We start from the raw sequence: 26,121 nt of genomic DNA, 5'->3' as shown, positions 1-26,121 counted from the left end.
TAGATAAATAAACTAATTAAACTTCTCTCTTTTATTATATCAAAGTAATGAAACCCATCAAAAGTAGCATAGAGATAATTAGGTGAAAAAAAGTATTGTCTATTTTTGGGCATCAACTATAGGGTAAATTTCATATCTAAAGTTGCAGCTCCCACCAATCACTCTTCCACCAATTTTGGCATCACAACATCTTGGAAGTTCAGCAACAGCATCAGTAAGGCATTTCTTGCAAGCAGCAGTAGACAAATCTCTTGTGCATTGGACTAATCCATACAATTTTTTTGACCCTTCATTCTCCTTTTCTCCAATCACATACAACTTTGGTGTAACTTCAACTTGTTCAACCAAACTAGTAAGCAAGTTCTTGACTTGTTCATTAAACACTGTTGGGTTTTCAGCTTCTTGAACATTCCACATGTATAACCTAAACCCATTATCAATCTTCCCAAAGAATTTGATATTGGAGTATTTTAGGAAGCAAAAATCATACCATATTGATCCTCCTTTTTTATTAAGGCATTGTTGTTGAATCTCGTTGCTCGCCACTTGGATGCAGGTCTTGCAATCGGTGGGAGAGACGTCTCCACGGCATAGAGCCAAAGCGTTGACTTGGTTTTGTAAATCGTCACCAACGGAGGTAAGGCCGAAGCCGGAGGGAGGGGCGGTGGAGGTCAATTGATAGAGGGCTTGTTTCAAGTTGTTAGCATAAGGGGTGTTGGCTGTATAATTGTCATAGCTTGAACATGTATAGGTCAGAAATGCATTGTTATTGTTATTAGAATCTCCAAATGCTGGTGGAGAAAGTAGGAAGAGGGTTATTAGGAGGAGAGTAAAGAAAATGGTTGATCTTGAATTTGTCATTATATTTTTTGAAAAGAAAAGAAAGTTCTTGGGGAAGTTTTGAGAGCTTGGTTTTGGCTTGGTATTTGTGTCCTAAGGTATCCATTATTTATAGAGTTTCTTTTACCTCCATTATTTATAGAATTGCTCTCAATAGTCATTTTTATTTTTATTTTTTTACTTTTGTCTAATAAGTCTCTCTTGTACTTTAAAAATATTAATAAAATATCTAAAAAAAATTAATTTTGTACTTAACAGTTCTCTAATATATTTCAACACTTTTAAATTTTATTTAAACATTCATACAGTAGGGAGATTCAACTTTTAATTTTGTGTTCAACACATTCATAAATTGAAAAAAAATATATGAAAAATGGGTAAAAAACCTACCAAATTTACGTACAAAGAACTTAAAAGATTTTATTTTTTTTATAAGGGTGAGCACAAAAACTTAATTAAAAATAAAATTAAGAATTTTCTTTTAAATTTCAGAGACCTACCTAAATAAAAAAATTAAAAGTTCATACATTTGTTTATCATATTTTAAAGTACGAAATTGTTTTTAACATAAATTTAAAATTTTACATTGGGGCCAAATTTATTATTTAACTAACCTATAATATTAAGTACTTTTGTGTAATATACATACACTCAATCTATGATTTAAAACTTACCTAATACGAAGTCCATGGTTTGAGTCCTTCTCCTTTTTATTATACTTAAATATAAAAAACTAATCTAATTTATCTTAAAGTTTGGTTAATCCAAAGGTTTATGTAAAAGAAAAAGAAAATTTTTATTCTACCGTTAGATTTGAATGTTTTGAGTAGAAATAGTGAAATAGTAGGTTCAAAATACAAAGAATCTATGAATTTTAAAGGTCAAGTCGGAGAAAGTCGAGCTCTAATGGTTTGAGCCAAACAATAACTGCTTAAGCATTTTGGATGAAAAAGGCCTTAGCTTATCTTCTAAACAACAACCATGGAATTCAAATATTATAGATTTATTTTTGGAGACCATATATATATATATATAGTTGAAATTGTTGACTTAATTTCATTAGCTATCTAGAATGAGATTGAACAGTAGTAGGACATACTTTTCTGAACCACTAATATCATTTTCAAAAGCAATTTGGGTTTGTACTCTTCAAAGCTCAATGTAATTAATTACTCACTCCATTTACCTAATATAACTTTACTTCCGAGAAAAGTCAATATATATTTCGAATTGAATCAAGTATTTCAATCTTAATCTTAAATTTAGATTAAAAGTAGTTTTGATCCGATTGAGCTCCGACTGTTAAAAAAATTGTTTCTGTTTTGATAAAATATTAAAAGTTTGAATGCTTTACATCTAAAAAAAGGTTAAAAACGAAACTGCAAGCTTCAAACAGTATATCTAAAAAGAGACGAATTATAAAGTTAGAAGTTAAAGAAACATTTTAAGAAGAATAATAAATCATAAACAGGTTGCTGCTGCTTGAATGGATAAATTCCATTTGTTGCTCTGTCCAACTTGAATGGTGCAAATTAAACCAATGATGGATGATTCCCAATAAATCTAAAACAAAGTGGAATCATCATTCTAGAAAGAAATTGAAATTAAACCCTGAGTTTCTCTCATTTCGTCACCAAACACATTCTAAAGTTTCACTCCATCCTTATTAAATATTATTGTTTATTTTGATGGATAGTTGCAAGTATAGTAATTAGTTTCAAAATAATGAAGTATATAACAACCTTTTTAAAAAATTACAAATATAACAAGATAGTCTATCAATAGAAGTCTACAACTAATAAAGTATTTTGGATATACTGGTCTATCGTCACTAATAAACCATAAAAGTCTATCAACCATAGAATTCTATTACAGTTAAATTTGCTATATTTGCATTTTGTTTTAAATATTGTTAAAAATTGTCATCAATTATAATTACCCTTTTGTTGTATTTGAACATACTCCATAAATTTATATACACGTCTAATAAGTTTTAAAACGTTTGATTTAAGAAAATAAATTTAATTCCAAGATTTACTGTTTACTCAACCAAACCCAAAGTATCGCATATCAATAAAGAAAAAAAAGATGCACTGCTCTTATTTTTACATACAAATCCATTTTCTGACTTTCTTGTAAATGTGATAATATACTATGTTAAGGATATGTACATGTCTTATGGGTGAATGTCAAAATGATCCATAGTATATGAAAAACGTCACTTGTTTAAGATTTATTGAATGCAAAAAAAAAAAAAAAAAAGAACAACAAACAAACAATAAAAGAAAACATGCATGAAGAGATTTGATCAAACAATTTATAAAATCAGCTCAAATTAATATCCATAATATTTTGAACCTATCAAACTTGACTAGATCAATTATAAGATTGATTTAATCAACTCAAATTAATTGGTTCTTTTTAGGCCTTTATGATTTTGGTTTTCCCTTCTAAGGATTGATCTAAGTTTGAAGCAAAGATAAATATATAGAAAAAGTTGAGAAGCTGACCATTTCGTTTTCTTGCCAAATCTGAGATTAGAGGATTTCAATCCCATAAAAGTCCACAGAATGTTTCCTTAAACTTAAATTAGATCCAAATTTGACTACTGATTTTGTTATATTTTTTTTGAGAAAAAAATTGAGTTAATAATATAAGTAATATTGAAAAACTGAAGTCCTTAATAGGTTGATTAGTCTAATTATATTAATGTTTTAAGTAGGTGTATTGAGAAAGTGGGGGTTTCGTAACAGGTTAAACATCTTAACATTTCAAGATATAAAAATATAGATGGTTTAATGTTCTTTTCAAAATAAATTAATTAAATGTAGGTATAATCTTGGTATGCCTAATTAAAAGTATGTGTGCAAGCAGCAACATTAAATTAAACAAGAAATTCTGCTTTTAAATATTATTATTATTATATATATTAGGAAAATTTGTAAAAAGAAAATAATAATAAATAAAACATTTGAACATAACAAAATAGTATTGTTATCTATGATAGACTATACCATGATAAACATTATAGATATCCATAAAATAATATTGTTATTTATGATAGACTAGACCATGACATTATAGATATCCATCAGTGTTTCATCATACATATGTTCAAATATAACAAAATAGTATTGTTACATTATACATATGTTCAAATATAACAAAATAGTATTGTTATCTATAATAGACAATGATAATCACAATAGATATCTATTAGGATAGATAATTGTAATATATATATTTTTAGTACATTTATAAGTATTTTTATTCATTTTTTAAAAATCAAAATTTTGTTGTATTTCTTTTTTATCCAAATAGTTCCTTTTGTTTTTTGTTTTTTTGTTTTTTTTGCTTTGTATAATTTATTTATTTATTTAATCTCTAGATTACATATTCAATATTCATGTTTACATGTAGGCTTTTATTGATGTGCACCCTCAATCGGTAAGATTTTCATTGAAGAGGATTGGTTAAACATAAGCAATCCTATTTGTTAGTTGTGAATCTAAGTGCATATTTTCATGGCTACATGGATGCAATCAAAAATTTCAAAACAAATATCACCTAAACACCTAATAATATTTATTGTTTATATTAGTAAGTGTTCGTACCATCAATTTCATATAACAAAATTTGAATGTCCAAATTGCCGAACCAAACGACTTAGTGACCAGATAATTTTATTATCATACTCGTCGCTATCTACAGAATGTTGGACCCAAAGGGCCTAATAACAACAATATGTCAACATGGGTCAACAAGACCATGAGTTTTAATAAAGTTCTAAGAACGTGCAGGCAGCGCTTGAATACTCACTGACAATGTTCATTAAAAAAAAAGTAGCCTACAGGACGAGGATGATGGCGAAACCACTAAAATAGGTAATAAAGAAAAAAAATTCAAATTAAATAAATATCCGCACCCAAAATTACATGCCAACTTTGTTATATGTTTGAATGGCTTTCAATATAAAACTAAAGCCACCAGTCAGGCTGTAGACTAGCATGCTTTACAGATAAAAGAGGGTAATGAAATTTCAATTCGAATATTCCTTCTACTAAGGTAGAGTGTAACCTACTAATCCAAAAAGAGATTTGACTCATTTTCTCGTTGGGAAAAGATTAGAATTTCTTCCAGCATAAGTGATCTTGATGCTGAAAATGATGCATTGATATAACACAATACTTGTTATATCTTTATCTTATTAATGGTTAAACTTAAAAGAAGAGATATACAAGAGAAATATTTACATGGATAACCAAAAACAACTCATCCTGCTCCTGGCTTACACTAAATGTTCATACAGATAAGCTAACCAAAGACTCGATGCTCAGTTAAACAAAAAATTAAAACTTAAACCTGGAAGACGACGGATGAACAACCTCAGGTGGCAATTCAAAATGCCAGAAGAAACTCGAGACCATTTCGTTTTCTTTCAAGTACACCTCCGATCAGACTAGAAAGCATGGCCACTTTTTCTCCCGCCTGGGAATACAAGACCAGAAATCAGTTAGATGCAGTGCCTTGACAAGACAAACAAAAACTACCTAAGCTTACATTTTCTCAAAAAAAAAAAAAAAGCTAAGATCTCTGAAGTACAATGTCAACACACATCAACTACTACACAAATAAGTCAAACGGAGCAGAGGGAGTAACTGCCACTATTTCTTAAGACAATAGATCAATCATAAAGGACTACCCTCCAGTTTTGCTAGGAATTCCCATTAAAGGAAATCAAGGAATAGAATGACTAAATCATTCGAGTTCAAACTTACAGAATTCCTACATTGTTTCATTCACCAGCTTCATTGAGTGAAATGAAGGGAATAGAATGGCTACTAAACGCATACTAAGAGTTCAAAGAAATAGATAGTCTAAGAAATTAAAAAAGGGGCAGTGAGCTTCATTCAGTAAGAAAACACCAGATTTTGTATTGAATATCCAACATCTACAGACGAATTCATATGATAAACATATATACACAATTCCCACAATACTTCAAAAGAGCACTCATGCCGAGTTGTTCAAGAACAAGAAAGGTAAAATTAAAATGTTAAGGTGTTGGAAGTTTTTTTTTTTTCTTTCTTATATCAGCTTCCGCAAACAAGCTCCATTACTGAGAAGTTTCAATCAACACAAAGTTACCTTAAATTAAGAATGGACAGCACAGCAAAATCCATGGTTTTAAACCACTCAAGGAACCGTTGGTTAACTTTTATAGAACTCTATCCTTCCCAGACAAGCATACAAAAATGGTTAGAAGTACATAGCTATTAATTCTTCAACTCCACATTGTCTAATTTCAAGAAGCATCGATTCCTTGGAAGAGGAAATAATATCACAGCATTGCCGGCGTGGAGCCTTCATCTGAAACAGGGGAATCATGAGGGTAATTTTATGAAGATTGCAACTGTAATACATGAAAAAGGAAAAATCAGTTAAAGTGCAGTTAGAATACCTCCTCCACATCAAGTTCCAACTTCTGGGAGAACACTCGAATCTGTGTCAGGTTCTTAATTGCACCAGACGCTGGACAATCAGTGACCATCTTCCTAGTATAGTTAGTCAAGGCATTATTTTTACTAATTCTTAAATTCTGCATGTAGAAGATATTTCTTTTACAAGGATCTTTAGGGTACTCTCTCATGTTGAACAAGTATCGATTCGCATCAATGGTGGCAGCCCTTCTCCATGACGTAAAAGTTCTTTGCAGTGAAAGTAAATCGGGGAGAAGCCGATTCCCTTCAAAGACCTGAATAGCAAAACCCCACGATACTGAAATAGTCAATGAATGAGAACGATCATAGCACACAATTTGCTGGAAAACCCTGCCAGGATCCACATTCACTGCTTCAAAAAGATGATACAGGGCCTGCGTATTGTTCATGTTTGGGAATATAGGATCCATAGCATCCAGATGATGAAGTGAAACTATCGGCGACAATGCATGTGCTGATAGCAATCCCAATAAATTTCCCCGCATATCAACCTAAATTAAAGGAAATATGCAAAGCAAATAAGCAATATACATCTGCTGCAATTTGAGGAAGCTGGCCTAAAGAAATGAAATGACTAATACTGATTTCGATAAAAATGGTGACATTTTAAGAAATTTCACCAAATGACTCGAATGAAATACTCGAAAATATTACCTGGTGAAATCCAGGTTCGTGTGTTAAGCCAACTCCAAGCTCCACCAAGCACGACCATATTCTGGCATCACTTCCATACAAATGCCCGTATCTAGTCAAACACGAGTCCAAAACCCCAGCCAAAACCCTAGCCAGTGAATGACTAATCGCAAAGCCTCCACCACCAAACGCCATATCGAATGAATTTTTCAAATTCTGTCCATAACTCTCCGAATTACTCCCGATGTAATACCACCGCTCATGATCATATTTCCCCAACGTATTAACCAAATTCTCGACAAAGAACAAAGTATCATCGTCCCCAAACACATACCACCGAACGTCCTGCTCATTACGTTCAACAATTTCCTTCACCACCCGCGCCACTCTAATCGCCGATCGAAGACCTCCACGGAAAGTATAGGGGAACCTAGAGGTATCATTGGAAACAATCACCGGCGGAACGGAAGGATCAGCAGAAGCGAAATCAGGTGCAATGCGATCAACGAAGGCAAAAGCACGAGTCGAATTACGATCGTACCAGAGACGAACATAAGGCTTGCGACGGGACCATGAGTTAGAGGAAGAAGCGATGGCGAAGACAATGTGGCGGCGCGTGGTGGGAGAGAGAGTAGAAGAAGAGCATAAGAGGGAAGGGGAATGAGATGAGGAGTTGAAGAAGAGAGTGTAGACGATGAAGGCAGCGGAGAGGAGGAGGAGGAGAGTTTTGGCGGTTGAGAGAGTGGGGGTGAGGAGCAGCCGCCGGAGGGGCATTCTGTGAAAGAGATGAGTGAGTTTATTGTGAAAAGCAGTTGTTAGCTTCTGTTTCTTCTTCGGCAACATTGTTAATGGAAATTGGAAATTAAAGAAGAGAACGGAACAGTTCTTGGAATTCGAATCTTTTTGTAATGCTAAGTTGGTAACTGTTTTTACTTCTTACGTTTTGATACCTCTTTTGGGCTTATTGGGCTCACGGTGGCTTTTCGGCCCGGCCTAAATCAAACATTATGTACCTCCAGATATAGTCATTACATTCAAAATATTCTAACATTAACGAACAAAAAAAAAAAAAATAGAATACAGTTCTTTGACCAACTATATCGTAAGAATCCATTGACGATAAAAATTTATTATTGATAAGTTTTGTTATACTTATAAATTTTTTAAATCTTAACGATAAAAATTTATTGTTGATAAGTTTTGCTATACTTATAAATTTTTGTAAATGATATATACTTAACTATCGTTCTACCGATTATAACTATCCAACTATATTTTCATTAGGTACTTGCGTTACAAGTATACTAATCATTTGTATTTGTATTTAGTAGGTAAAGTATTTATAGATACAACATAAAAAAATTGCATGTATGACAAAAAGTTTGATTCAATTTTCAAAATCCATTGGTTAACGTATCATTAGTTGATGATAGAGAGTTTAGTTGATGATAGAGAGTTTGTCGTTGATAAGTTTTGTTATATTTGCAATTATTTATAAAAGTTATTATACATTTAACTATTATTCTTAAAATGAATACCTAATAACATTTATTGTAATTATTGTACTTTTAGAACTAATAATTAAAAATATAGCAACAATTTTAACAAATTGTAAACCTATCAAAATCTATTAGTATAAACTTTGAAAATGGTTGTAAATATTGCAATTGTGTCCAAAGTTTTAGTCGATATAATATAATACAATGCAAATTAATTTACACATGTAATAAAGTTTAGATTTAGCTTTCGAAGTCTATTTGTAATAAAGCTATATCATAAATAGAAGCCTATTAACGATCAAGTTTATCACTAACAATAATTTATAATTGTTAAGTTTTGCTATATAATTGTATTTTTTTATTTTATTTTGATACACAATTAATTATTAGTCTCAAAACTGTTACTCATTTCATTACTCTCATCCTATTTATTAGACAAATATGTGTTCTTTTTTTAAAAAAAAATGTCTCGGTCTCAGTACTTTCAATTTTGATTTTGGTTTATCTTAATACTGCATGTTTCAATTTTCGTACGTTTTAGTTCATGTACTTTTAAAAAGTGAATATTTTTTATCCTTTAAAATAGTGATGAATGGATCAAGATAATCATTTTCTTAAAATATTGCAACATTTTAAAGACATATAGACTAAAATAAACAAAGGTTGAAAATACAATGACCAACAAAAACATTTTGAAAATATACATACGAATTGAAACGAACCAAAATTCAAGTGTAAAGGCTAAGTGCAGATGAACTATAAGTTATCATAGATCGAATTGAAACGAACCAAAATTCAAGTGTAACGGCTAAGTGCAGATGAACTATAAGTTATCATAGATTGATTTCAACAAATAAAAACTCGTACAACATAGTTTTAGTGTATCAAATCAATTAACATATGAATCTCTATCAATTTTGTTTTGCCTTTAAAATGTACAAAGTATCTATATAAAGTTTCTGAATTTGTCATTAAATTGATAGTATTTACAATAACGCATCCAAACTACTGGTTATAAAAATTTAATTCTTAAACTTCTACCTGATTAATATTAAGACTCAAAGTCATGATAATTGTAGAAATTAGACTTAACGATAAAATAAATACATATTTATTACAATTTCAACCTCTAGATGGTAAATCAAACTTAGACAATTTTTAAAAAAAATACAAAACAATCATGCATACCTAGTTATGCAATCACCCACACATAAGATTTTTTAAATGGTTTTAAACCCTAAACTCATTATTTAATAAAGCTTTAAACTTAAAATTTCCAATTCATAATTTAAAAACACTATCTCAAAACATATAACATGTAAATATTCCTACCTCGCTACCTTTTCTTTGCTCACTAGAGATTCTAGTCTTTGTTCAAACTTTATTTCTGCCAAAAGAATTTGAACATTTAAATCAAACATGTTCTTCTAATTAAAAATTAAAAAGACAACGATGGTGAAATGTATTATTTCTATTTAGAAAAAGTATACATGTATATATATAACTAACAAACCAATTGACAGGTGAGGTCAGAGATTACTAATTAAACTAAATCTATTTGTAAAATTGTTTAAAAAAATAAATTAATACATACTACTATAACAAATACCCCAAAATATCCTACTAAAGTATAGTTTATTCTTACATTTACTTATACCCAACATTGACATAATGTTAGTTCCGCAAATGCTTCTCTTTCTGATATCTTTCTTTATCTTTTTTAATTCATATAGAAAAGAACAGAGTTGTTAAAAAAAAGTCTTTTTTTTTTCTTCTATTTCATCGTTACTCGATACTCATGAACTTTGAGGGAAAAGAAAATAAAGGTGAAGGAATGAAACACGTGGACATAAACGTGGCAGTGTAATTTAGTATTATTCAGTATAAAACAAAAGAAAGAGAGTCGAGAGATGGCCCACAAAAACCATTTGTCGCCATTTGTGCTCCAATCATTCTATCCACGTCAAAAAAAATAATAATAGTAACACATTTCAATACAAACACGTCACGAGCCTGTCACGTGGAACTATAATAGAAAAAACACATTAACCAAAAGAATATATATATATAATGAATGGAGGAGACTGAATAACGTGTGAGCCGACGAAAACTAACTAAAACACTTTTCTTTTTAGTGTGCAAACTAAGGCGAATCCATATCGTCTCATAAAGCAATTGGAAAACCCCCTTTCATTTTTAGCCATACAAATTTTCGGACGTTATACACCGTCCAAAATTATAATTTTTATTTTATAAACATTTACTTCAATCTAAACAAATTTAATGGATATAATACTATTTTTAATTTTGTTTTATTTCATTATTTTATTTCTAAATTTGTAAGGTTAGTTCAGTTGATTTACCGTTGGTTCTTTTAAACATAATGGAATTTATTAAAGTATTTATTTATACACTGTCTTCAATGTTAGAGAATTTTCGTTATTATTTAAGATTGGATGATGCACATGCATGGGTGTTTCCTATTACAGTTACCAAAATTGTATCTTTTTTTTTTTCTATTTTATTAGTGTGTCTATAAATTTCTCACATTTTTCGCAATATAAACATGTTAATTAGAAATTAAATTGATAGACTTTTGAGTTGGGTGAGTTGTTTAACTCCTTCTATAACCATCTAATTAGTTGATTTGAAATAATAAAAAAGATTATAAAACAAGACCTTCTAAATGTCATGATGACTAGATTCTTTACGGGAAAATATTAAAATAAAATGGAAAAAAATTATAATAAAACTTAATTAAAAACTAGTATTTTTAGTCCTTGATAATGGAAAATAAAGTTGAAATAATTAAAATAATAATAAAGATAAAAAGAAAATTAACAAAATTGAAATGATTTGCCATCTAGTGTAGAGTAGTATGGGAAGAAAGGGTCTGCCCCCTCAATTATTGATATTTTCCTTACTTTTTTATTTTTTTAATTTTTCGGTGCCTTAAATATTTTATTTTGGTCCATTACATCACGTCTCCATGAAGTCCAAAAATCCACAACTCGAAAAGGAAACCACGGATCAATCCACGCCTTCCTCTTTCTTTTCTTTTCTTTTCTTTTCTTTCTCATGTCAAATATTTAATTTAGATTAAATTATATTTTAAACTATGGATAGCAAACTTTGTCATAAAGTTCAACTTACATTAAATTAAATCCAATGATCTATTTGATAAAAAAAAATGAAAACTAAAATGTTTATTTGACCAACAATAAAGACATATATTATGCACTTTAGAATATGTTTTTTATCTTAGCTTATGAAAGGGGATATAAAATGGAATAGAAAATTTTTCATAAATATAAAACAAAATATTTAGGGTGTATCTAACAAAATGAAAAAGTATTCTATCATCTTTTTCTATTATCCTCTATGTTTTAAAAGTATTCTTTTATTTATCTTTTTTTTTTCATATTTTGTATGCAATTTTTCTTTTCACTCAATCTAATTTTTTTTTCAAACTGTTATTTGATTATTTAAAATTGTAAAAAAAGATAAGAAAGATCCTTTACCAAATTTGATTGGGTAGAAAAGAATATTGAAAAAAAAAATAGTTCATATCTCTATCTAAATTTAAATGATTGAGTGATCGTGTCACAAATCTAAACGATCATATCGGAAATGTATTTTTTTTTAATTTTGTGGTTGTGGATTTTTTTTTTCATTTTTGAAATTATTTTATTATATTTTTTAAACATCTTAGTTGTAGATTCAAGGTAGTTAGGACTTTTGGTAGGTGGGTAAATAAATTAGTCAAAATGGTGCTTTGTTTGCTTCTGTTTTCTCAGGTTGATTTTGTCAAATTAGCCATATTTAACGGACAAGTGTACAATTCTTTGTGATAGGTGCTCAACTAGTCCATTCTTTTTAGTATACAACCTTCTAAACTTTGGTACTTGAGACCGTGTCAATTAGTAGTCAGTTTTAATTAAATATAATTTTATTATTGTATAAGAAAAGAATTTTTTAGAACAATTTCAAAAATAAAAGATGTCCACAAACCTACAATAAAATATATAAAAATATACGTGATTAATTAACATCCAATCTAATATATTTTAAAATCAATTGTTTAGATAATTAGGTTTATATTTTGTTGGTAGATAATCTTGGACAACCAACTATTTATAAAGCTATAACTTTTATAAAAGAATAATAATAATAATAAAAGAGATAAAAAAAAATGGCATAAGGATGATGAAAAAGAAAAGCCAAATATTGAAATATTTTAAATCAGTTTAATGATTTTTTAAAAATTTTATTGTAAATATTTTAGTTATAAAAATTAACCTATAAAAAATATATTGTTTATATACTAATATTTTAAATATAAATATAACTGATTTTACAGGCTTTAAGAAAAAATAGAAAATGAAGTCTTTGTCGTTACTACGTGGAAACGCCACCCCAACACATTCACACTTTGTAACAAACTACAAAGATTTGTTTTTCTTTTCTTTTCGAAGGGAAAAAATTCAATTACTCTGGAAACTTCTTAAAAACATATGACCGAATAGTTAAATCTAGAGATTTCTTAAAATACACATAAATTGAGGCTAAATGACTTAATAGTATTTTGTATTTTCTTTTTAGTGACAATTGAATACATGAAGCATTCACCAAGATACAAAGCTAGTTAGAGAAATTACCTATCCAACAAAAAAGAATCTCCTCCTCCTCCAATGTAGGTAGATGTTCTCCTATACCACGTGGAATGTGCCTAAGTTGCAACTCCTCATACTTCTCTATGAGCATGATATTTTTTCCCACATATGTTAATGGTAGAAACACAACATCCTCTCCATTAGTAACTAAATCGCATTCTCACTATTTGATTCCACTGTTAAAGGTAAATGTGTTGTAGTCGAACCACCTCTTGTAACTACAATCACACAAACCTCTATGGACAATAGATCAAAACATTTTTGAATAGTGTCTATTTTATTTACAGCAATAAGTACACCTCAATGATCCCAAATAACCCAATCTAACCATGTTAAACACCCTTGGAAGGGCAAGTTCACCCCTCGTTGGAGTAATGTTTCTAAAAGTCCTCCAAAAACAAATCTTCGTTTTAACCCTAGTCTTCCAATATCGTTTATCAAGATCTCCAACTTATAGGTACTTTTAACCTTAAAAAGTTCATTTTTATCTTTCCTCAAGAGCCCAAATACACTTTATTTGTTACACATGCCAATAGCGGATTTTTAAGTTGATAGACAAAGACAAATTTAATATAATGTCTAACACCATCCACCTGTGAACTTGAAATTAAAAAAAAGAAAAAAATCGAGTTTGAAAACATGACCTCTTTAGACTACTTGCTCCAATACCATTATAAGTCACCAATTGACTAAAAAATCTAAGCTAATAGATGATAACAAATCTAATATAATACCTAATATTTTCCATATACTTTCTTAACTTACCTAAATAGCTCTTGACCCCCACAAAATGCTTCATTAGGCATGTGAGGGATTGGAACTTATTGAATCTTTTATATTTTCTAAAATTAAATATGAGTTTTTTTAGTACAATCATTTGGGGCAAAGATACTCAAACTTCTAACCTCTCACTAAAGAATGAATGTATGATGAGGAGTCGACTTACTCTTACATTCACACCCACGTTAAGAATTTAATTAACTAATTAATAGAAAAAAAAAGTTAATTTGATTAATGCTTCAATAGAAACTACCTACATGCACCGATTCAACTAATCAACTATTCTAAATTTATTATTAATTTTTAATACGATATATTTTAAAATAATAAAATCAATTAAAATATTTATAAATATAATAAAGTTTTAAATTTCACGAGTGACCGACCATCTAAAATTAAAGAAAAAAAATAGAAAATTAGATAACATTGTTAGTCTTAGTTTACCATTTACAAATAAATAGATAGACATTTTAGATATTAACTAAACAACCCAACAACTCAAACTTAAGAACAATATTGTATAAATTATAAAACAAAAATCATAAATAAAAAGAAAATTTATGTTTGAATTGTAAAATTTTATAATGTTTTATTTTATATCTAAATAAAAAAATAACATAAAGGGTATGATTGATTATAAATAATGAAACTTGCTTTTCCTTCTTGTCCTATTTACCAACCTTCTATATATAAATCAACACCCTCAAAATCCCCATTTCCTTGACAATCAAGCTTCCATTTCCAACAAATTAAACAATCATGTGCAAAGGTGTAGAACAGGAAGAAACGACCCAAGTCGCCGTCCGGCAACGTCGGACCACCGATGACGGGGCAGCCGGCGGTGGCGATCCTGTACGGTGTGAGCTATGCGGTTCCAGGGCGTCGCTGTATTGCGAAGCCGACGAGGCGTATTTGTGCGGGAAGTGCGACAAATCGGTTCACAGCGCGAATTTCTTGGCCCTGCGGCACGTCCGGTGCTTGCTTTGCAACACCTGCCAGAGCCACACGCAACGGTATCTATTGGGAGCTTCCATGGAGGTTGTGCTTCCTCCAAGTCTTGTGAGTAGGGAGAGGAATTTCCTTAATTACCACTGTGATTCAGATAGTTTTGTTCAGAATTGCTCCCAAGTTTTGAAAACTCCTTGTCTCTTTCTGTAATTTCCTTCTTTAATTTGGCCTTGTTTATTATTATCATTATCATTATTTTTCTTCCATGTTATAAACTTATAATTAAAGTGAAAAATCTCTGATTTTAGGAGATCATGTCCCCCTGCTCCTGCCACCCCTTTTCTAATATTTTGTTCTTATCAAATCAAAATTTAAACACTCATAGGTATACCAACCAAGAACATTCTTTTACATTTAATAACTAACTCATACCATAACTCAATTGATATATAATGGGTGAATTTAAAGTTTAAAAGGAAAAAAAAAAGAAGAAGAAGATTAGACACCATTATGAAATTTGTGAATATTTAATTTTTTTCTCCTCCTATTTTCTAATTCTAGTGGTGGAGCTTATGTGAGTGGTCAATTATTAAAGTGAAGGTCTTTTCTTTAATCTGAGTTTCAAGATCTTTTTGGTGTTGTACGAAACTTAATTAGATATCTTTTCAGTTGGTCTTGGATACACTCAATCTATTTTTTTAAGCTTAGACAGTGTATTACACAATTGAGATTCTTTTAATAAATACATCTCTTTTTAAATTAATTTCCATCGTGATTCTGCTTCACAAATATTCTTAAATACTGTTATATATCCTTTATTATTTTTAAAAGATAACAATGTAATAAAACAAGGAATAATTGAGAGAGTATTTAGTTACCCTGTATAACCTAACAATAAAATGATGTTGTCAACTTTAAATGGAACAGGATAAGACACATGTTACACCGACCCAAATCGGCTTGACACTTTGACTTGTTGTACCTACTCATCAAGGTGTTATACCTACTCATCAACATATCATACACAAGAATTTAATTTCTTTGAAGTTTGAACACATTAGGTTCACCGGTTTAATTTGATGGATGTGATCAACTAAGTTAATTTTTCCAGACTTTTTTAGTTGGGTGTGGTTATATTTGAAACTATTCAACACATTTGGGCAGATAGCACTTTGGACTTTGTATTTTCTTTGGCAACATGTGTCAGTGCGAAGATAATTACTTTTTAACTAGTTCATATTTGATTAAATTTATGTTTGATCTAGCTCAATAATCTCTAGATCAATTGTAATATTTTAACACATTCATGCACTTATCCAATATATCCTTTATTCAACAACATATAACTATGATACTTAATTATAGGTAGCATTAGAACACTATCTTATGCACACATGCTAATTCATTTGATAATGGGTTAAGACTACTCCTCGCCGAAGAGAGAAAAAGGGCGAGACCAAGGAGGGAGAGAGAGAAAGATAAGAGGGGGATTCATAATACAGAGTGGAAAGGTGCAAATTAAAGCTGCGAGATTGTCCATGCTATTAGAAAGAGAGGTTGTGAGATCGGTAAAATAAGTGGTTGCACGAGAAGTAGCAGAAGAAAAGCTAAGCCTAGGGTAGATAACTGCTTCTAGCCAAGGCCCAAGGCCTTCGTTTTCCTTCACTGATTGATTTCTGGGAGGAAACATGAAAGAAACATACGTTGAAAAGCATGTCTATGTCATGTCAATCAACAAGTTAAAGTAGAGGTTGAGAGGGAAGTGTTAGGGACATGCTTAGTAGAAGCTAGATAGTGCATGATGGAAATTCAAAATAAGGTTTATTGAAGAGTTTGAAAACATCTCTAAAGTTAAATTAACACATATGAATGACAGATAATCAAGACTCGTTAGATTTTGAGTCAATCAAAATTCAAATGAGTGTTCCTATGTCAATGTATGAACTCTTTGACACGTTTGAAGTGCATAGGATGTACATAGACGAGTGGGAGTCATACATAATACAAAAAATACGTTATTTTGTAGTTTTTCAACATCGCATATTTTAAAATTATGGTATAAAATTCAAATTGCAAATTTGCAAAAGAATGTAATTTTTTTTATAAAAATCAACAAACTTTTCTTATGATAAAGAAAGTCAGGAACTGTAACAAGTGATTCAACGTATCACATGCCTAATACACAAGTAAATAATGTTAATGCTATTAGGTGGGTGAGAATAAGAAGTGTGGTTAGTGACTTAGGTAGGAGAAGGTATGAGTTGTAGGAATGTGTGAACCAAAAGAAAATAAGAGTGGTTTGAATGTCAATATTGTTAATTAATTTTAATTTCTACCTACCGTAACAAAGATCGACACTAATTTTATCTAACTTGGCCAAACTTTGACTACATACCTTAAATCACTAAGTTGATAGGTGAAAACAAATTTAATATCTAACACTTATCAAGAAAGACTTAATAAGTGAAAATTAATATTAATTGAGGAGGAAATAACATGATAAGTACTTAAACACGAGGCTAAGAAAATAATCTCAAAGAATTCTGGGATTCTCTAATACCATTTTAAACCATCAGTCTATCCAAAAACTTAAACTAATATAGGTGTAAACTATTAAACAACCAATTCATCTAAAAGCTTAAGCTAGTGGTTAAAGACAAATTTAATTATTGTAGAAATGTCCAACAAGTGAAAATCAATTTTAATTGGAAAGGAAACGACAATGCAAGGACCTCTCTGATACTATATTAAACCGTCAATTCATGAAAAAAAACTTAAACTAAACTAATAGTTGAAGGTAAATTTAATTATTGTATCGCTAAGTTAGAGAGATTTAATATTTAACCTCCAAATGTTGCACCTTGCAAAAGAAGAAAGAAGAATTTTGGGGAGATGAAGAAGATAGGGTTAGGCTGATGAAAACTTGTTGAAGAAAAAGCGAAGAATACAAGACCTAACTTGATTGGAAAAAGTGGGAACAAAGAACAACTTCCCACAACCATATCCCATTTGGATTATTATTCCATTAGTAGTTAACACTTTCTATATATAATTAAGATTACATTACTGATTAAGCTGATCTAAATCTAATATTTAAAAACAGGCTCTAATTTTAACCTTATTCTAAAAACACGCAAAGTGTTAAGACTGTTAGATATACCGTCCATTTTTAAATAACCACTCAATTTGAGTTTAGCTAATTGATTATGATATTTTAAGTTTTTAAGTTTATATAATTAAAAATAGAAATTACATAAAAAAAAAATTAAATTTTTAGATCTAAAATTCCTTTTGGGTTTAAATTTTTTTAACTGTTTATGGGCTAATCCTTATGTATACCTTTTTACAAGAAAATAATAAAGGATTTTACTATCTGACTTCTTGGATGTAAATCAATGATAAATTAAGAAAACATAGTATTATAATTCATTGTAATTTTCAGGTCGATTTTGCTCCATTAATAGAGAAAAAAAATCATGAAATTTTTTAATAATATAACAATAATAATGGTTAGATTATACATAAGTATCCTTAATTAAAATTTTGAATTAAGTTTTAGTTAATTGGCTGAACCTCAGGAAAATTCTAATTTTGCTCTTCTAACTTTAAGATTGTTCCAAAAAAGTTATTTCTTTTAATAAAATAAAGAGTAAAATTTGACTTGGTATAAAAAGTAGAGTAAATATTACTTACAATTAATCAATGTAAAACTTTTCATTATTCAAGGTTAAAATTTATCAAAGGTGATATTTATTTACTATTTTAACTATGTATGTATACAAGATAGATGAGTCAAACAACTTAATTTTAAAACTTAAACATTATATCAATTGAACTATATATTTAGCAATAGAGTAGAAAACTTATTTCATTTAAAAAAGATGAAAAAAACACACTGAATAAGAATAAAATATTTACATTGGATGGAAAAATAATGAATTTTGTTAGACGAAATAGTTAGCCAATTTTTTTATTTTTCAGAAACTCTTATTTGAAACTAAAAAAATCCTTTTCAAAATAATAATATTAAAAAATCCTTTGAAAGCTCTCATGGTTGGAGGAGACCAGAATGGAAATGTATTCTCTTCCCGCCGTAATAGTAATCCACTGAGCAACCCCCGCGGCGGACGTGGATTCTTCGATATCACAGGGTCTTAGGGTTCTCTAATGGCGGAATTTTCTTCAAAAGAGGAGCTCGTCCGGCTAATCAAGAGGCTCGGGAGTAATCTAAGTGTTAAACTCTCCACTTTATTCTCGATATTGTTTCAAACTCGGGTTTGTTTTCCATTCCTTTCGTCTCTATTCATTTCGTTGCGTTTTGCAGTTCATTTTTGGAAATTCTGTTTTCAAATTCTGCTTCTCGTTCTAGATTTTGTAGTGACGGGTCTGGAATTTGTGTTAAATGCTCAGCCCCATAATTTCGCTTGATTGATATATAAAGCTATCCGGCTCTCTTAATTGATTTGTTAATGCTGTAGACTTTTTAGTAAGATTGTTGTCTTTCCCAAGTTGTGATGTTCTTGCCATCACTCTGGTAAATTATGACTGATGTCTGATGATTGTTTGAAATTGGCCAGAATCGAGAGCTGTAACTTTACTAATTCTTAAAAAGATTTTATTGTTTGTGAGCAGTAACCTCAGATGCTAGTTGGTGGTTTGATTTTAGCTATAATCATTGTGTTTCATATTTGTTTGCTGTTAGTCAAGGTGCAATGATATCTAAAATAATACTACTACTAATATTAATAATGATGACAAATATTTAAATAAAGAGCTTATAGAAAAAATCCCTTATCCTGGAGTTGCCGGACAAAAGGGGCATTTTGAATGAAAACATAGATTCAATGCAAGGAAGTTTTATGGCTTCAGAGGTGACACCAAAATCCCTTCAGGAGGGAGATCGAAACTCTAGCATTTTCTATAGAATTTTATGGCCAGCAGGATAAATAGCTTTATTGTAGGTAGATGTTTGGAGGTGCTGACCAGTGATGTGAGAAGTCGATTTGTGACCAACAGTAGAACTTGAATTTTTTTACTTCTTTGTTCAAAGGTTGTGGACTACAGAAAAATGGTAAAAATTTCTTTCCCAGGCATCTAACCTAGGATCCTATCTCACTTGTCAAAGTGTCAATTTCAAAGTTTTACTGAAATTCAATGAAGAAATTTCATTCGTAGATCGTAGTCTTCAATCCTGGTCCACGTTGCCTTTAATAAGTCTTGGAACAAGATCATCCAATGAGTAATGACTATGTTACAGGACTATTTCAGGATGGTAATATCACATATAGCATCTATTGAATGTAGAGACAAAGAACAAACACAAGTTTTATGTGGAAACCCTAGTTCTGGGAGAAAAACTACGGTGTAAATCTTTCTTAATAAAACTAATGATACATGAGAGCATTAATTTATAGGCAATACAAACCTAATTAAAAGAATGAAAGACCATTAGGGAAACATAAAAGACTGAAAACCTTTGGGCTTTCAACATACAACAAGCCTGCTAATTCTAACAACATCAATAGAAGGGGGTGGAAAAAGTGTTGGAAGAGGGATTGTAGCCAAATTTTCCTCAATCACTATTAAATGTCAAGTTGTGTTTGTGGGAGAAGGAAAAGTTTAGGATCCCATCCTTGTTATCAACACACTCAAAGATGAGTGAGGAGTAAAAAAGCAGAAGGGGGGTCTATAAACTTAACCATGAGAAACTGTACTGTTTGGTGATCAGAATTTGTGATTACCAATCTCAAGGAAAAGGCTTTGACTCAAATTCAGGAATGTGCAACAGAGGATTCCTTTTGCATACAATCTTCATAGCTTATATTTTATGAGAGATCAAGAGGGAAGTTAAACACTTGAGAGAGTTGAATTGAGACCAAGAGATCCTTTATTACTGTACCTTTTTTGACTTGAGTAGGTTTTTTCCAGGAGCCATGGAAACAAAGTTGATCATCTCAGTTTGCAAATTACAATCCTCTTGCTCCCTTTGGCAAATAAAAAATTGACCACTTATTTGGTAGTCCTTGAAAGGATTTTTTTTCTAGAAGAAAAAAAAAGGTTTGATGCATAAATCTGCAATACAGTGGTGAGGATCAATGTCTGGAGAAAGTCAAGTTTTCCTTGACATTGGCAAGTTCTCTCAGCCGTGTGAACACAATGGAACCTCGAGAAATATGCCTTTGTTAATGGATCATTTTTGTTGTATCGTTTGTCGGAAGGCTGAGGAAAACTTTGACCACCTTCTTTGGAGTGGAAGTTTGCGGGACTGGTGTAGAATTGTTATCTTAGGAGTTTGAGCTTGTGATTGCTCGCCAAAGGGACATTTGTTTGATGATGGGGGAGTTCTGCCTTCATCCACCTTTCAAAGAAAAAGGTCGTTTTTTGTGTTTCATGGGGGTGTGTGCTTTGTTGTGGGATATTTGGGGGGAGAGGAACAATGGAGTATTTTGAGGTGTGGATAAGAACCCTTGTGAGTTTTAGTCCTTGTCGAGGTTCTATGTTTCTATTTGGGCTTCGATTTCGAAGATCTTTTGTTATTATTTGCTAGACAATATCTTAGTTAGTTGGAAACCCTTTCATTAGTGGAATTTGTTATTGTGGGCTTTGTTTTTGTATGCTCTTGTATTCTTTAATTTTTTTTTTCAATGAATGCTGTTATATAAAAAAAATGTTTGTAGATTAGTGGTGGTGGGCTAATAACTTCTCTTTCACTTCAGCTTAGTAGCCCCTTTGGTAATTGGAACTTTCCATGGGAATCGATCCTCAAAGTAGGCATATCTAAAGGAATCCCCAACTAGCATATCTAAAGGAGGAAGACTTACTCTAGTTTAAGTTGTCCTTGCAAATATTTCAACTTTCCGGTCTTCAGAGCTCCTAGTAGTTCAACTAATGAGGTTGACAAGATCCTGAGGAATCCAAAGTGGGCATAATCCGACAGTTATTGATGGGTTGTTGTACACTTTTTAAGGATAGAAATACGAGTACAAACTTTTTTGTTTTTTAGCTCCTGTTTTTGTTGTTGCATGCACTTTTGTGACATGGTTGCTGGAAAGAAACAATAGAACCTGAATATATTAAATATAAAATGATATTGAATTACATGATAAACCAAGTGTCCGAGGTACTTGGACCCGCCCAAACTTGAGATGCTCTCACGTCGTAGTTCATACTTCAAAATATAGCTTACCTTCCTCATTCCCTTAACCTCTATTTATAATCAAACTTCCCTAACAGGCTCATTAATGAGTTGCTAATATGCTCTTAATACTTTAATTATTTACTCATAGCATTCCTATCACAGTGTGTGTCATTAGTAAAACACAGGTGCTGCAAAGTACTAATTTTTGTTGGAAATACCTGTTTTTGATGGAGTTGTCTGTTTTCTTTGGACAGTGGCAGGTGTAACAGATGTTCAACTAAGATCACAATTTGATGCTTCATGTTCTAATTTGTTGCAGAATTTCCGATCTCTTAGTGCTATTGCGGGTTTGGCTCTTGCTGTCATATTCTCATGGAAACTGTTAAGACCACCTAGTGGACATCGCAGAAGACAACCAAAAAGGCAAACTTCTTCAGCAGGCAACTCTGACATCAGCACAAGTTCAAATTCACAATTGATTACTTCTGCAGTTTTTTCTCCTTCAGATGACGCAGGTGCACAGAAGGTCAGTTGTGGTTTAGGAAAAATACATCTTTTGTATTTGTAGTTTGAAAAAGTTTTCACTTTCATCCTTAAGTTTCTCACATTATAACTCCTGAAGTTTGGTTCCTAGAATAATTATTCCCTTACTGGTACTAGCAAAAATTTTATTGAGCAAATTAATTGATATTGTGCTTTACATGTCTAATGAATTTTGATAATGTCACAAGTTGTATTAATTTTATTTATTTGATATGTGAAAGAAGAACAAACATGCAATGTATATATAATTATTAATTATTATGCTTGACACGTCAGTTAAGCATTGATACGATATCATTTAACTAGATCCTATTAGCATCATTGATGTAATATGCATTTCAAAGACCAACTTGGACCAGATTTCATACCTCAAGGGTTATGTTGCCTTTTCAAGCTTAAGAGCTGAGTGAAAACTTTTTCATAGACTAAAAATGTGTATTTTTACAATTTATTAGTATTCATTACATAGTTTATAATGAGTGTGGTGTTTTTCAGCCAACTTTGGAGCAAATTGTTAGACAAAAGCTTGGTGGTGGAAGAAAGGTAATGAAAACATGTCCGATGATCCTTCATATGGTGAAAGCTAGATATGAGTTATTTGATTAGAAATGGATAGCCTTTAAAGTCTAATCTCATTGACCATTCATCACACGTAAGATTAACCTTTCAAGTTAATGTTTATCATACTACGTGCCCAAAAGCTTACGCAGTGAAGTCGACCTTTCATCTTGTAGAAGTATGTTACAGTTTACAAATTGTAATGATAAGTTCTGATTCCAATTCTTGTTATTTTAGGTAACTTGTCGTCTGCTTGGAATAATTTTGGAGGAAAAAAGTCCAGAAGAGCTGCAGGCTGTGGTATTTTTCCTATCTATGTGTTTTGGAGTGAAATTGTCTTTGAGAAAGAATTATCGTTTTGTGTTGATGTTTGGTAATGCTATTGACAGAATCAAGCAACTGTAAGGTCCTCTGTCGTGGATGTGCTTTTAGAGATCACAAATTATTGTGATCTCTATTTGATGGAAAGAGTTCTTGATGAGGAAAGCGAGGTGAGACTAATTTATCAGGATGAACTTTCCAAACTTAAGTGAAGTCTGCAAAATGCTCACTTTAAATGGTTGGCATAGAAGATTTGTGCTCTCTCTCCTGGTGGTATGCAGTCAAAATACGCTCAAACTTGAAACAAAAAGAAAATAATAATAATAATAATAAGGATGGTTTGAGGATTAAAAATCTAACTCTATACAACAGCTTTATGCTTTTTGGTACTCAGTTTATGATCTGGGAGCTACAATCTACCTTGTTCCCTAAAACTCCATGGTTCGAAGGCATTTCCTTTTGCAGTATCTTCATATACCATCATTTTATTAGTTTTAATACTGAAAAAATATTTTGTGCAGAGAAAGGTTATTGTGGCTCTAGAAGATGCTGGTGTTTTCGCATCAGGTGGCTTGATCAAGGAAAAGGTTGGCCCTATCAACTTTATTTATTTCATAAGTTTCGACTGCTTATTGTTCATAGTTTCCTTATCCTTATGAGGTTGATAAATTGATCCTAGTGTTTTACGTTATATTTTATTTGCTTGTTTCTTGGTTGCTGCAGTGTGTTGGGCGTTTAATATCCTTTTGTCTATTATTTCTTTTTCTTACTAAATTTCTTAATGCTTTTGGCATCCCTCCCCATTAAGACCTCCTGTGAGAAGCTAGCTGAACTATGTTTACATGGTTGAATTTTGTACTTCTTTGTTTAGGTTCTCTTCTGTAGTACAGAAAATGGGAGGACGTCTTTTGTTCGGCAACTGGAACCTGATTGGCATATCGACTCAGATCCTGAAATCATATCTCAATTAGCGGTTTGTTTCCATATAATTTAGTAATCCAAGTTTATTGAGGGTGATCACACACCAAGGTCCACTTACTAATCTTTAAAAATTAAACTTAAAAATCAAGCTTATGAACACTCTACTTTTAGCTATAGGCACTTGTAGACTTTGTTATGTTATCTACAATCTACCTGGAACTTGTTTTTATTTTTAGAATTTAACTAAGAATTCAAACATTACCTTATAGGAAACTAGCATAACTTTTAAAAACCATGTGCTACATTGAAATCTTACATATTTTTCAAAACGAATCTGCGAAGTTTGTTTGATTTAAAATGCCACAGAGATTCATCAAGTGTCAGCTTCACGTATCTGAAGTGAAGCCCGAGAGGATGGCCTCTAATGTTTTCACGTCGGCATCACTGGAGCACTTCTTTCAATGCACATGACAGACAGAGACCGCCAGAAAGTGTACATGTAGAATTTCTGTCTTCTTCTTCTTAGATTTTATGTGCATTATTATTATTATTATTATTCCTTCAAATGATTACTCGGTTTCAGCTTTCAGGAAAAAATAAATGCTGGGTTTTGTTCAATAGCTTTATGAATAGCAAATTGGATGAATGATATCAACAAAGATGAGTTCTCCTCCCCAATGTCCCCATCCCTAGGAATGACCCATTACCCTTTCTCGTGCGTTTCTCCACTTCATTTTTCCTTCTTAATTCTGGGTTGTAATAAGTACATTGGAGAACATTTCACTGTAGGTTTATTTATTTATTTCTTTGTAGAATGTAAGCGACAATCGGGAAAGGGGAAAGGGGAAAGGGGATAGGCCGCATAGACATTTCTTCAAAATACTCTTTTGAGCTCTCACAACTCTCATCAATAAAATCATATTTCTGATTTTAAAAGCTTTTTTCAAATAGGGATTTTTCTTAAAAATTGACAAAAAAAAAATTACTACATTTGATTTTTCTATAAATTATAAATATAAATATTTTGTAAATGTTATCTTTTTGACCATTTTTCTTTCAAAAGAATATAACAAAATTAAATTAAAATATTTATAAAATATAGATCTTAAATTCAATAGGTTAGTTTATCTATGATGTATCTTAGATTCAAATAATGAACCATTTGTTTATGTTGACATAAAATTGCATCACCATCTCCTAAATATATGGCTAAAATTTATACCAGATTTTCATATTATTAGAATGTTTATGTCTATGTATGTTGTGAGGAAGTAAGATGAATTAGGATACAAGAATTTTGGGTTAAAGGCTCAGATTAGCGAATTAAATGAAGTGTTCGTATAAGAGAACAAATTATTTGTCCCGAACATAGATATGCGATAAAATGATTTGTCCTGCATTTGAGACAACTAAAACTTAAATGAAGTCACATTATCGAAGACTTGAACCCACTCATAGAATCTATGAAATAAATTAAGCAAACTCTTTGAAAAACGAACTCTCTTTAAAATTAGTGTTCTAAAAAGAATTAGAGTTATTTCTTCTATCTCTCTATCAATTCTATTCGTATGATTTGTTCAGGAGTTTTAGTCTTAAGCTTTATTTTCATAAAATCGAAGGCTAACTGTATTCCAACACATGAGCTTACATGGTTGGTTTTACATCGAAAATTCTTTGCAAGAATTAAGTTTATGCAGAAATTTAACTTAATAAAAAAGCAATACTTTCATTTATTATTTTTTTTTTATCTAAAGTAATAGATATGA

At 31.0% G+C, this 26,121-nt stretch overlaps 3 protein-coding genes across 6 annotated transcripts; 1 reads left to right on the top strand and 2 right to left on the bottom strand.

Annotated features, from left to right (window-relative positions):
- LOC101218705 (cysteine-rich repeat secretory protein 38) lies at positions 1 to 933 on the bottom strand. Its single transcript, XM_004144437.3, has one exon. The coding sequence runs from the start codon at positions 859 to 861 to the stop codon at positions 100 to 102; it is 762 nt and encodes a 253-aa protein (XP_004144485.1). The 5' UTR covers positions 862 to 933; the 3' UTR covers positions 1 to 99.
- Positions 934 to 4,970: 4,037 nt separating this feature from the next.
- On the bottom strand, positions 4,971 to 7,862 carry LOC101222721. Of its 2 annotated transcripts, XR_004218479.1 has the most exons (4): positions 6,996 to 7,862; positions 6,302 to 6,832; positions 5,989 to 6,210; positions 4,971 to 5,328 (listed from the first exon to the last, which is right to left on the bottom strand). XR_004218479.1 is itself a non-coding variant. In XM_031889387.1 (3 exons), the coding sequence occupies exons 1-3, from the start codon at positions 7,815 to 7,817 to the stop codon at positions 6,100 to 6,102; spliced, it is 1,464 nt and encodes a 487-aa protein (XP_031745247.1). In that variant the 5' UTR covers positions 7,818 to 7,862; the 3' UTR covers positions 5,750 to 6,099. The 2 variants fall into 2 exon arrangements, 1 of the variants encoding a protein (XP_031745247.1); XM_031889387.1 differs by lacking the exon at positions 4,971 to 5,328 and having other exon boundaries at positions 5,750 to 6,210.
- An 11,024-nt stretch (positions 7,863 to 18,886) lies between these two features.
- LOC101218936 (peroxisome biogenesis protein 22) lies at positions 18,887 to 25,291 on the top strand. 3 transcript variants are annotated; one of them, XM_004144438.3, is made up of 9 exons: positions 18,892 to 19,149; positions 22,332 to 22,538; positions 23,051 to 23,098; positions 23,351 to 23,413; positions 23,503 to 23,604; positions 23,956 to 24,021; positions 24,306 to 24,407; positions 24,722 to 24,854; positions 24,946 to 25,291. In XM_004144438.3, the coding sequence occupies exons 1-8, from the start codon at positions 19,042 to 19,044 to the stop codon at positions 24,824 to 24,826; spliced, it is 801 nt and encodes a 266-aa protein (XP_004144486.1). In that variant the 5' UTR covers positions 18,892 to 19,041; the 3' UTR covers positions 24,827 to 24,854; positions 24,946 to 25,291. The 3 variants fall into 3 exon arrangements, 2 of the variants coding, with proteins under 2 accessions (XP_004144486.1, XP_011658710.1); XM_011660408.2 differs by having other exon boundaries at positions 18,893 to 19,149; positions 24,939 to 25,291; XR_004218434.1 differs by lacking the exon at positions 24,946 to 25,291 and having other exon boundaries at positions 18,887 to 19,149; positions 24,158 to 24,407; positions 24,722 to 24,779.
- Positions 25,292 to 26,121: the final 830 nt, after the last annotated feature.

Source organism: Cucumis sativus, chromosome 7 (assembly GCF_000004075.3).
Source record: "Cucumis sativus cultivar 9930 chromosome 7, Cucumber_9930_V3, whole genome shotgun sequence".
NCBI classification, from domain to species: Eukaryota; Viridiplantae; Streptophyta; class Magnoliopsida; order Cucurbitales; family Cucurbitaceae; genus Cucumis; species Cucumis sativus.
This window is presented reverse-complemented; position numbering and strand designations above follow the sequence as displayed.